At 40.6% G+C, this 11,543-nt stretch overlaps 1 protein-coding gene across 1 annotated transcript in view; it reads right to left on the bottom strand.

Moving 5' to 3' along the window:
* Nucleotides 1-11,543, bottom strand: part of FNDC3B (fibronectin type III domain containing 3B) — a 179,371-nt gene that overhangs the window by 99,517 nt on the left and 68,311 nt on the right. The window contains exons 4-5 of the mRNA XM_009333580.1: nucleotides 9,889-10,132; nucleotides 7,067-7,360 (exon numbers count right to left, since the gene is read on the bottom strand). Coding sequence (XP_009331855.1) covers nucleotides 7,067-7,360; nucleotides 9,889-10,132 — 538 coding nt within the window. The remainder of the gene's footprint in view (nucleotides 1-7,066; nucleotides 7,361-9,888; nucleotides 10,133-11,543) is intronic.

Below are 11,543 nucleotides of genomic sequence, written 5' to 3'. Positions count from 1 at the left end.
CCTTCTGCCAGAATGAAGCAATGTGGTGTGAAAGAAGGTAGGATTGCCATGGCATTCAGGCTTCTCGTAAACTTTGGTTTTGTTCCTGCAGTATGGATACAGCAGGAAAATGCCTCCACGCTCCCAATATTTCACATGCAGACAAACTTTCATAGGCTTGTAAATTCCTGGAAATTATTTTGCACACAGTGGACTTCTGGGAAAGAGCTGGTCAAGATGCACTAGAAGGAACTACCCACAGGCAGCTCAAAGCAAAACACTGCTGGATTTGGAGCTAGGCAAAGCAATGGCTGACAGAAGGAGTACGTTAGCACTGGGCATGGACTTGCTTTTCAGTATCACTGGTCTACTTGTGATATTTAGCTTTTACCTTTCTCCATCAAAGCCCCATGATGCAAGTCAAGTTTCAAGACAGCAGAGGAAAGGGAGATTTGTTTCTCTCCCTCAACACAGTGTCTTTCTTGGTGATGCTGGATATACATCTTAGCAATTCTTTTTGCTGAAAAAAAGACATAAATTAAGCCTGATCTGGATAAATTCTTGCATGCATACAGATTGACATGAACTTGGGAATGTATTTTGCTTGAACTCTGCATAATGTCAATATGTTTCTAATATATTCATCAGTCTATACAGAGCTCGCTTACGTGGCTACTTTATGTGACTATTAGGTAAAATATTCTTTGATAAAGAATCTGTGTGGCCCAGCTAATGGAGTTGGCTCTGGTACACAAAAGGTGTATTCTCAGCATGTTAACATCAGAAGTATCTGAAACTCAATTATTTTGTTTTCTGCCTGGCCAAACAATTTCACAGCCTATTATTTTAGAGAAAATACAAAAGATAAAGAATGTTTAAGAAGTAGGCATATTTCCAAATAGAAGCAAACAATACGACAAGCTCGGTCATGATGTGAGAGATAAGGCAGAAGCACAAGAATATCACACTGGAAATTCCCTGGTGTCACAAATTAACTGTGGTTTCTCAAGTTCAGACTAGTGCCCTAATTAATGCATCCTATTTCCTCTCACTTATTAAAACTTAAAGAAAAATAGCATGCACACAACACACAACATATATTTCTAATTAGATGTAAGTTTAAACAACTCGGCCAAGTAGTATTATTTGCTGAAACTATTAAAAAAAACGCAATAGGAAGAGTAATACTATTCAGATTTCATATGTGATGCTGATCTATACTCACAAGGTGCAACACATCTCTGTTTCCAGTAAATATTATGTTTCACATTTCATTACTTGGTATCATACTAAAATTCACATATCCTGACAGATGTATTTTAGTCTTCAGAGTGTTTTTTTCCATGTTACTAATAAAATCACTGTGTCAGTTTTGACGGGTTGTCTTCAGGAGACAATCTTGTTAAATCCCCTTATTTTATAGAAGGAAATACATTTAGGGAAACCAGGGAAGCTGCACTTATGTAGGGGTATTTTGTATGTCAGTAGTAGAACTATTTATGACAAATTTTGTCCGCAGAACATGTCTACTTTGGTATAACAAAGGTCTTTATTAGTAGGTACCAAATCATCAGTTCCTGGCTCAAAGAACATAAGAGTTACATACATCGCCACAGTGTTTCTCAGTCTCTCGGCTTACATGGACCAAAAGTGATGAAACTACTCCTTTAAGCTTTTAAATCTATAGGATATACAGGTACAGACACATATACAGCCCAATAAGCTTGCAAAACAGATTCAGAACCAAAATAGAAAAGAATTGACAGGATCTAGAATGAGTAAGTAGAGGAACTTCGCCTGGTTCCTGTCTGCATTGAATCACAGCTCCCTCAATTTCCCTTTAATTCATAGGCTCTGGATTAAAAAAAACTTGATACAATTAAAAAAAACAAAAATAAAAAAGCACTTTTCCTAAATATATTTAAACGTTATAAAGAAGGGAGGGAGAACAGGATAGGGTTGTATCAAGAAAGCGTCAGCTCTATTTTTTATACGTCATCATCCACTCTGCATCATGTACTAACAGCTTGCAGAGCGTATTCCACGCTGTTCAGGGATACTTGCTGGTACTAGTTCTTGCTAGCATCAGCCCAGGCTAGCCATACCAGTCAAATTTACTTCATCTCAGAACTTCTGGTTTGCTGAGTTCAGGACTTTTAAAATGTTTTCAAATTAAAACCACCATAGTTAGAAAGTTCTCTTGCTAAGCCCATTTTCCATGTGTTCCTGACACATTCACCTCAAAGAAATGAGCACATAGAGCTAGCCAGATATCCTGAGAAACGTCCATCAGCAATGCAGGCAGGAATATGCGGCATCTGAGGCAATGGTTTTCACCTTTGGGAGTACACGAAGGCTGCCTCAGTGCACAAAATCAGATTTACAAAACCTCAACGATAGGAAAGCAACATCTTTGAGTTTTTAAGCTGGTTGCACACATATGACAATGGCACTACAAAAGTTTATGATCTATTTGTAGTCTGCAACAACTGCTTGAACTATTAACTAATTCCAATCTTTTTTCTCTCTTCTCCATACGTAATGCCAACTCCATGTGCAAGAAATCAGCTGCTCAAAGTAGTAAAGTGGACACCAAATCAGCGTTGCTCACTTTGGGCAGCTGAAAAGCACGTCCGCTTTTAAAAAAAAAGAGTTAGACAAGTTTGCAGACAACAGGTCAACAAGTGGGTACCCAAAGGACTAGGCAAACCCTCTATTGTGCCCGGCACGTCTGGATGCTGGTGGAGGAGCAGGGACCAGTGCGCAGGACAGGGCCAGTCTTGCAGGCTCTCCCCCAGCAGCGTCTCCATCACAATTGCTGAAGATAGACCACTGGGCTAGATGGGCCCCTGCTCTGACCCAGTAGGGCCAAATCTTCTCAAATCACCACCAAAAATACTCTTTACAGAATGCTTACATAAAGGTGCATGCGACCCCCACGGAGCTGCCTCCCTGCCCAGGCTAGGCCTGTTTATATGCTGGCACCCAGTTCCCAGCACCCACCCAGCTCCTGGACAGGATGCACGTAACAATCCATCTCCCGCTTTCTACTTTTACCCATTTGAAGTGTTTTAGTTTTGGCTATCTTAGGTTCTTCAAACTTCAATGAGGATTAAAAAAAAAAGTTTTTATCTGATTTGAAGGAAAAAAAAAAAAGATGTTTTATTAGCAAATAGGCGAAAGCATTGTAAGAATGCTCAGAACTGCTTATGTTCCCACAGTATTTGCAGCCACACACAAAACTTCTCAAACTACCAGATAACTACAGGACCAAGAAGTGAACCACTGAGTGCACGAGAAGGAAGTGACTCAGACTGAAATTCATAAAGGACAGCATGAATGGGACAGGATTTCCGCTCACAGCTCTTTTTACATGGCGAGGCTCCTTTATTTAAAAAAAAAAAAAAAGAAAAAAAAATAAACAAAAAACCAACCTTGATCCCCTCCTCTCCCATTCAGTTTTTAAAACAGCTCTGCAGAAAAACTACAGTATGGCTTTTAAATCAGAAACCCTGCAACATACCTCCGAGTCTTCTGCCTGTACAATACAGCATCCATCCTACCACAGCAATAACTGCTAACTTTTCAGGCAATTATAAGCCATCATTTTCCCTTTTTTGCCTTAAAATGGCATATTTTCAGCATCCAGCGTAACTAGAAATCTTTATTTACAAGTGCACCTCCCAACATAAAGGCACAATGCCTTCAATGGAAAAAGACAGAGGAAATGCACTTAAATCCCCAATCTGAAACTGTAATTTCCCTACTAAAAAGAGGTCCTGATGCTATGCTACAGGGCCAGCCTGGGATAACGGTGCATAATAGAAGTACCGACGTATTTTTAATGTAACATCATGCTGCATAGAGTACAGAGTGGCAGAGAGGAGCACATGCTGGATCTGCAACTGAAGAGGTGACTAAACCAAAAGCACTCCGGAGTCATTTACTTTGTTTTAGTACTATTGACAACACGATCACCCCATTTCTTCCACCAGTGCTGAATCAGCTTTTTGGAAAACACCTCGTTCTTTTAATATTGGAAGAAAGGCAGTAACTTATTGACACGTGGCAGAATTTTCCTTGAGTACTTACTCAAATGTCATGGGCATAATACATGCAATGAGTGTATATTTTGATGGAAAATTACATTGTTAACTTAAATATCTCATGTCCTGTGATTTATGTCATACCTTTTCAGGAAAAAAGTAGAGTTTCTTCAATGTTATTCTTACAGTACTCTGTAATAACCTCAGTGCAGTCATAGCAGAGATTGCTTGGAGGTGCTCAGTAAGGAGCAACACATCCCTCAAAGAAATTACTACCGAGAAACAAGGAACAGGACAAGCATTTACTTAAACACAGGGGTAGCAGACCCAAGAATAGAAAAGCCTATCTTCCACTTTCCCGTCAAAAACGCCACTGTGCAGATCATATTCCTCTACCGATTAAAACAGGCACTCAAACTGCCTTTCAAAGCGTTGGCTTAGGAGAGGCTGGGACTGCCGGCACGCACCCAGCCCTGGGCGAGACACCGCCTGCCACCGGCAAGTTCCTACTCACACTCCCAGCGCCAAGGAGGCTTCCAATGCTTTGCTTCCGAAAAGCCCAGCCCCTAGGGAAACCAATTGCTATGTCATGCTGCAGTACTATGTACTGATGCACGCCATTTTCTGCGGCAACCAGGATTTAGGATGTGCAAGTGTCTGCTCCAGCTGTGTACAGGGCTCCTAAAGCCCCGCTCCCCGGCAGGCAGCGCGGCAGCATGACTGTTTTGGTGACAGCAGCTTGCCAGGAGCTGGCTCACTGGATTGCTCCAACATCCAAACACCCAAAATAAGCACACCAGCTACCGTATCACAAACACACACACCCACCCCCCAACCAGATACGAAATGATATGCTATAAAACACATCACAAACTCGATTAAGGAATTCATGCAAACGAACCCATCACCTCCAGTTCTCCCTCACCTTTCTCCAAGTCTTACTCTAAATTCACACATTCCTACTTGCCTCTTAAGAGTTTTTTAGCTAAGTGGTTTTCTAAATAAAAACTCTTATTCTCTACATATTTTTCTAATATATATATATATAAAAAATAGTTTTCCAGGCTATTCTGGAATTTTGGAAGCAGCCACACAGCACCATCAAATTTTTACCTATTAACAGGCTTGAATCAATACACATCCACAAAAACTGCACGTTTAAACAGCTTTGCTGCTTGTTGCTTCTGGCACGTTCTTTTTCTTGGCTATTCTAAACACGCTGTCATCTTAGCAGCATGAATCAAAATTATCAGCTGTTCCCAGATTGCTTTTAATTCTCACCCCAATTACCTGTATGGCCGCGTTAGTCAGGTATCAATCAATAAATCCCCAAATAATTCAAGAAGAAACAGAGAAGGTAAATAAAGCAGCAGCTATGATGAGAAGCTTATAAATATCAAGTGGAAGCTTATTTTAGGGCTTTGTTCAGTGAGTTGGATCTATCAGGAGGTGGGACAACTGATGCTTATTTGCATGGTCTCCTGTTACAGACTTTTTTACAGTTTGGGGGAAGACTCCATCATTTGCTGTTCCCAGCTTTAAGGCGCTCTCTGGCTGACAGACTGGACGTGCCGTAGCCCTGACTTCACTGATTTTAAGAGCGCTCACCACACTCTTCTGCTGGAGCACAGCAGACTACTCCAAGAGAAAAAATGAGACAAACACAAGGGTTGCAGGAAACCCTTAAACTACAGATTTTTAAATTAAATCTAGATTATTTTAAAAGTGATCATCCAGGCTGACTCAGTGCTCACTGAAGCTATACTGCAGTTTAGCTGTTAAGACTATACTTTATTCCAGGTCTTTCATACAGGCGCTTCCACATACCTCATGTATTCCACCACAGACTAGAGTAAAAAAAATTAAACATAAATAAGAATATTAAAGGTCATATAAGCTGATGGACAAGAAATAATTAGGAAGTCTAATGCAGTGATTCATTTTCTTGGATTAAAGCATTCCCAAATACAGCTCCTTGCTAATTCTAAAGACCCCGAAGCACACCTACAAATCCTCATTCCTTACCATGCCAGCATTTTTTCCCCCCTTCAGCTATCGATTAAGTTACTTTTCACGAGTATTTATTTCAGTTACATCTCACAAGTACACAGCCAAATAAATATACACAACATACAGATAATGTAAAACCTATGTTGTATGCATAAATTCACACGAGAGATTTCAAAGTGCACTACATTATAAATACCCTAGAAGTGCTGGGTATAAGCTTGCTTACTACCTAGCAGTTTGTTCAGCCACTTGCAGTTGTAGCTGTCAGTAAAGAGACAGGCAAAGAAAGGCCGAAAGGTATAATGGTTTATAACAAGTTATTGAGTTAAATTTAGCACGAACTGGCTATCTGCAGAATGGCTTGTGATAAATGAGATTTGATTAGATGAATGACCTAATGTTTTATTGTAAAGTTTCAATTTTTTAAATGATAAGCCTCTGAAAACGTTGAAGAAAATTATTTCAAAAGTAGCCAGGTTTATTTGACCACTAATTCCAATGGCTAAGATTAAGCAATTTCTTTTCAAATTTCTTCCATTTCAACTAATCATACTTCCATTGAACTTTCACATAAACAGACTTGTTTTTTCAGCAATCATCTCTAACCTTTCTAATAAGTTTACTACATTTACCTAGGAGGTGCAAAGTAGTGGTACCTAGTAGTCAGGTTTTGGTTATAGCTCAATTGTCCATAAGGATTTTTGTCAACTGCCTAGATGCCTGTATGAAAAGCAAAATAAAACCAAGAACTTGACCATAAAATGCATTTCGGTTTCCAATACATAAAAAGAGAATGATGCTGCATCTACCAAGGAGTAGTCATGAAAGATGGGGAGGCAACCGGTTCATCTTACAAAACAAATATAGTATAGCAAGCTCAACATTTATATTTACGTTCACACTGTATTAACACTGTCTTTATGTGTGGGTGGTAGTGTTTTTTGGCATAGTTACTAGATCCATATACAGGCGGTCATTAAGCCGGAAAGGTGCAATAAAAAGGAATTAAAAAGAAATAAAACTGTCTTTACCATGTGGGTCTTGTTCATTTGACTTTGGGCTGCTTCTTGCCCTGCGCTCCGGTTTCTTTACTGCTGGAGCCCCCCCTCCGCCGCCACCTCCGCTGCTTGCTCCATTGTGGCTCTTTGCATAACCATTATATACAGTTGTGCAGCTGCCTATATGGCTTTTGTAGATGGATGAAGGAGGACTATTCAGACGGTTTTGGCGATCAATCTGCCTGTCTTTGAGTTTTTTGTGCTGTGGTTTGCTGTACTGATCTTCCCTGGTAATATAGCTGGACATCCCATATAGTGGTATGATTTCTGAAATGAAAGAATTCACTCACGTTAACTCAGAATAACAAAATAACTTAATTTTCTTCAGAAAACCAAATTCCTGACCATCCCTAAATGAAACGATGCCAGATTTTCCTGGAGATGGGTTTTACACCAAACCAAGGGTTTTTTTCTTAAAAAAGCTTTTCTGCAGGACTGATCCATTTTTTTGTATTATATTAAGTGTGCTCATTTGCTCTTTGAGATTTTATAACTCTTTGGATGAGCACATATGAACAAGTTAAATACAGCAATTAGGGTGACAGTTGTTCCCCCTCTTTTCAGCCTTTGTGTTTTGGGGACACAGATTTCAAGGAAAAATCCAGGGAGACTGATATTTAGGAAAAAGCCTTCGTAAGTTCACAGCAATTTAGCAGTTTTTTCCCCCAGGGCCTGACTGGGCAGAATAAGCTGAGATGCCCTGGTTTCAGGCTGCCATCACTGATTACATGCAATTTAATTTCCCAGTATAAATATAGACTTTACAATCGTGTCAACTGTGCCTGCCTAAGGAGAGAAGCGCGGCATGAAGTGGAAGCTTTGGGTAAGTAAAACTGTCTGAAAAAAGCTTGAGAAATATCATAAATATCATATGCATACTTCAGATATACTTCATTAAATACAATCCCCACTTTCCCCCTCCAAGAATGACTATCTCTAACCTAAGGCAGGTCAGCTTGCAGGAATCAGAATATTTTCTGCTTTTCCCTATAGTTCAATCCTCCTTTTTGTGCTCCACTTCGAGTCTGAAGCTTGAACAAATTCACGCCCAAAACAACAGTTTTGCCTTTGTTAGCAAAATAACAATTGATACTTGATATATTCTTCATATTTTTTTTCTACATCCATTCAGAAGTTATCATACAAATCTCTGAAGCAAACAAGCATCCTATCCAGCTGTTGGAAGCCTTGTTTGTAAGTTGAGATTGCCATGTATACTGTATTATAATTTTCCAAGTTGTTTCAACTAGCCAGATTTTCTTTCTTTGCTATTTCACTGTGTCTTGGCCTTCATCTTTCCTTATCTAGCTACATGATCATATTTGTATTCTCACAGCAACTAACTGCCTAAAAACAGCATGCTACAAATAAATGCAATTTTTGTTTAAAGTATAACCCATTGTACAGCAGATGGGAAACAGTAGATTAACGCTCATCAGTACAATATTCACCACTTCAATTATTTCAGTGTTACAGGTATAGGTCATTCCAGTAAAGCAACCAAGGATTTTTTTTTTTTTTTTTTTTTTTTTTTTTTTTTTTTAATTTTAAGTTGAATTGGCTTCTTGGTATCTCCAAGCTACAGAATTATTCAACATCTACTTAACTAGCAGCTCTATGTTCACTTCGCACACTACCACGTTTGTGTGCAAGACTTTGTCAAGCAATCTGACGAACTGTCCTGTTCCCTTTTCAAGAGAAGAGTCCCTCCCCTACGGATCTGGCTGGCTACACCATCCTGCTGGTTTCCTGAGCTTCCCACTTCCTCCCCCCAGTACAATGAAGTTAAATGTCAGCTGTAAGGGTCCGCTCCCCACTAGAAAATGAGGTCTGTGGGTCAACAGAAACTTCAAGAGGTGGCATCAGTAGATACCTCCCCTCTCTCTCTCTCTCTGCCTCTTCCTTCCCACTCCAGCAGAACCTCACTTCTGGTGATACGGCTTAAGCATATTCTTTAGAAAGGGTCTTAACTCCAGGTAGTTCAGCAGTAATGAAAAACCATGAATCCTGAACTGATTTCCATGTTAAACATCTCAAGTAGCTTTGACAATTACTTTTTTGGTTAACTCCCTCTTTCAGATTACACAAAGACTTATCTCCAGGGTGGCAGAGACACAACAGGGCAGAGTTCAGACAGAAATATGCTCCTTTCACTCCTTTTCTTGCAATTATTTACTCTTGGCCTGATTAGGGTTGCCATGCTACCCTTCAGTATCGGACAATGCTTTTTAGTGACTTGCTGCACAGTCTCAACCAGAATAACAATCAGAAAATGCCTGTTATTTCTTGGAAAACCACGGCTGGGGGGCAAAAGGCACATTACAGCCGACAGGAAGTGGTATTCCGCTTTTCCCACTGGAAATGACTGCGGCAAGCCGTGCCCGGATCCAGCCCTCCATATCCATCCTCATTCCCAAGCCAGGACTGACACATTTTGTCTCTTGGTTTTCTGTACAACGCTGCATCGTGACGCAGCAAGAGCAACCGGCATGACTCACGTCCCTAGTTTGGAGCATGGGATGAGACATTTTTTCCCCACTGTATTTACAAATTCAGTCAAAATTGATTTTGTTTCTGCAACCTAGTGTTGCGACACAGGATTGTCCTAAATTGCTGCACTCTGGATGGCTACACGTCCTGACGCTTTCCTGCTCCAGATGTTAATGAAGGATGCTCCATCCATGCGGGCAAAGCCACTCCACAAGTTCTCCAATTAATTTCCACTCTTGGTTCCACTAGTCCTTAAAACTTGCTGAACACAGGTGTGAAATGCAGGTACCTTCCTTCCAGCTCACCTTGTTCTCCATATATTGTAGGGGGAAGATGATGCTGTGGGAAAAACTGTGGTGGCATGTCCCCAGGTCCAGTGACAGGAGGATAAAAAGCTGTATGAGAGTTGTGAATAAAATGGGGATGGTGCGTCAGGTATGGAGGTAAGTGATGGGTTGGAGAGATGGCCGAAGGATAGCTAGGAGGATAACACTCTGGAGACTGGGGGGTAACCACCACCCTCCGAACGCCGGTATTGTCTTCTATCACCTGGAAGGGAAGGCAGGGAAATGAGCACGTTATGCAGCATCTGAACCAAATATATTTTTAAAACAGCACTGTTTACAGTTTGTTCTCCCATCAGCAAATGGTTGGTCCTTAGGTTTATTCATGAACACATTTCTAAAATTAATATCAGCAGAAGTAATCATAGTGGTGATGTGGCTTTTCCTGGAGACTCAGATAGCCACACTAATCACTGGGAGACTTACTGCTGCTCGTGATAACTATGTGGGTAAGAGACAAAATAAATAACCTGTATTTAGGGAGTAAAACAATTGAAAAAGGAACACAAAGCACCAAAATAAGAGTACGCATTGGGACCAACCTTACATTCTGCCCATAAAATTTCTATCACTGATTTTGACAGCACTTTGAGTGAGTACGGAGTTAGTACCACCTGGGAATTAGCTGGCACTGCTATTGCGGAGGGGCTGCATGTGTGCACAGAGACAGGTACTCTGCAGGAACCCGTTCTGTTGACAGACATTTTCAGAAGAATTGCTCTGTTCACAATGGGTATCTGTTCAAGACAAATCATAGGGCAGAAGGTTTTTTCTGCTACAGAGCTGGTCTATACGTCCGTGCAAATCAGCTCTGGAATATGCATAACTTGGACCCAAATGCCAAAGTCAAAGCATGTAAAAACAGATGTAGGAAGGTGGAAATGTGCTTAGGCTGAAAAAAGTTTTTCAGCTTACAATTTTTCCAGACCTATATTTCTGGAGAACAGTCAATCAGCCAATTTTCAGTCCAGACTTCGGATCCAAGCTTTTCTTGAAGCTTATTCAAAAACCTTCTGCCATTTTTAGAACTTAAAAATACAGCCGCATAAGAACAATTACTATCCCTTTGATTCTGTACATTGATGTGCATAAGGTAGAAAAGCATGAAGGAAGCATAATTTAGTTTCATACAACAAACAGGCTGTTAAAAACCTGATTTTTTCTAAACTGACTGATGACACAGAGATGGAATAATATATGTGATGAATGTGTTGTATGAGATAAGTGGATGTACATCAAGGGCACCTGCCATAAGATGCTGTCACTCTCAGCTGATTGCCACCACCATTAGCTGGAGTTACCTACCCCCCGTAGCAGCATCAGCAGAAAAGACTCTGCTACGGATCCCCACGCTCCAGTGACTCTTGTCACATCACAGTGTCTCAGCCTAAACCACAAAGAAAAATTTGTTTATGCTGATATACCCTGAAGTGAAGCAACGGCATGGGCACACAATTGTTTCTGCTGACTCCACTGCAGTGACAAGCCCTGTCTAAGAGACGATGCCCACAGCCATGAGTGGTAATGCTCCAGCAAACACAAGTCCGTGCCTCAGGCATCAGCTGAACAAGTTATCACAGGGTAAAATTTAACCAGCATTAGCTGACCCAGTTCTT

This window comes from Pygoscelis adeliae, unplaced genomic scaffold, assembly GCF_000699105.1.
Source record: "Pygoscelis adeliae isolate BGI_AS28 unplaced genomic scaffold, ASM69910v1 Scaffold220, whole genome shotgun sequence".
In the NCBI taxonomy this organism is placed as follows: Eukaryota; Metazoa; Chordata; class Aves; order Sphenisciformes; family Spheniscidae; genus Pygoscelis; species Pygoscelis adeliae.
This window is presented reverse-complemented; position numbering and strand designations above follow the sequence as displayed.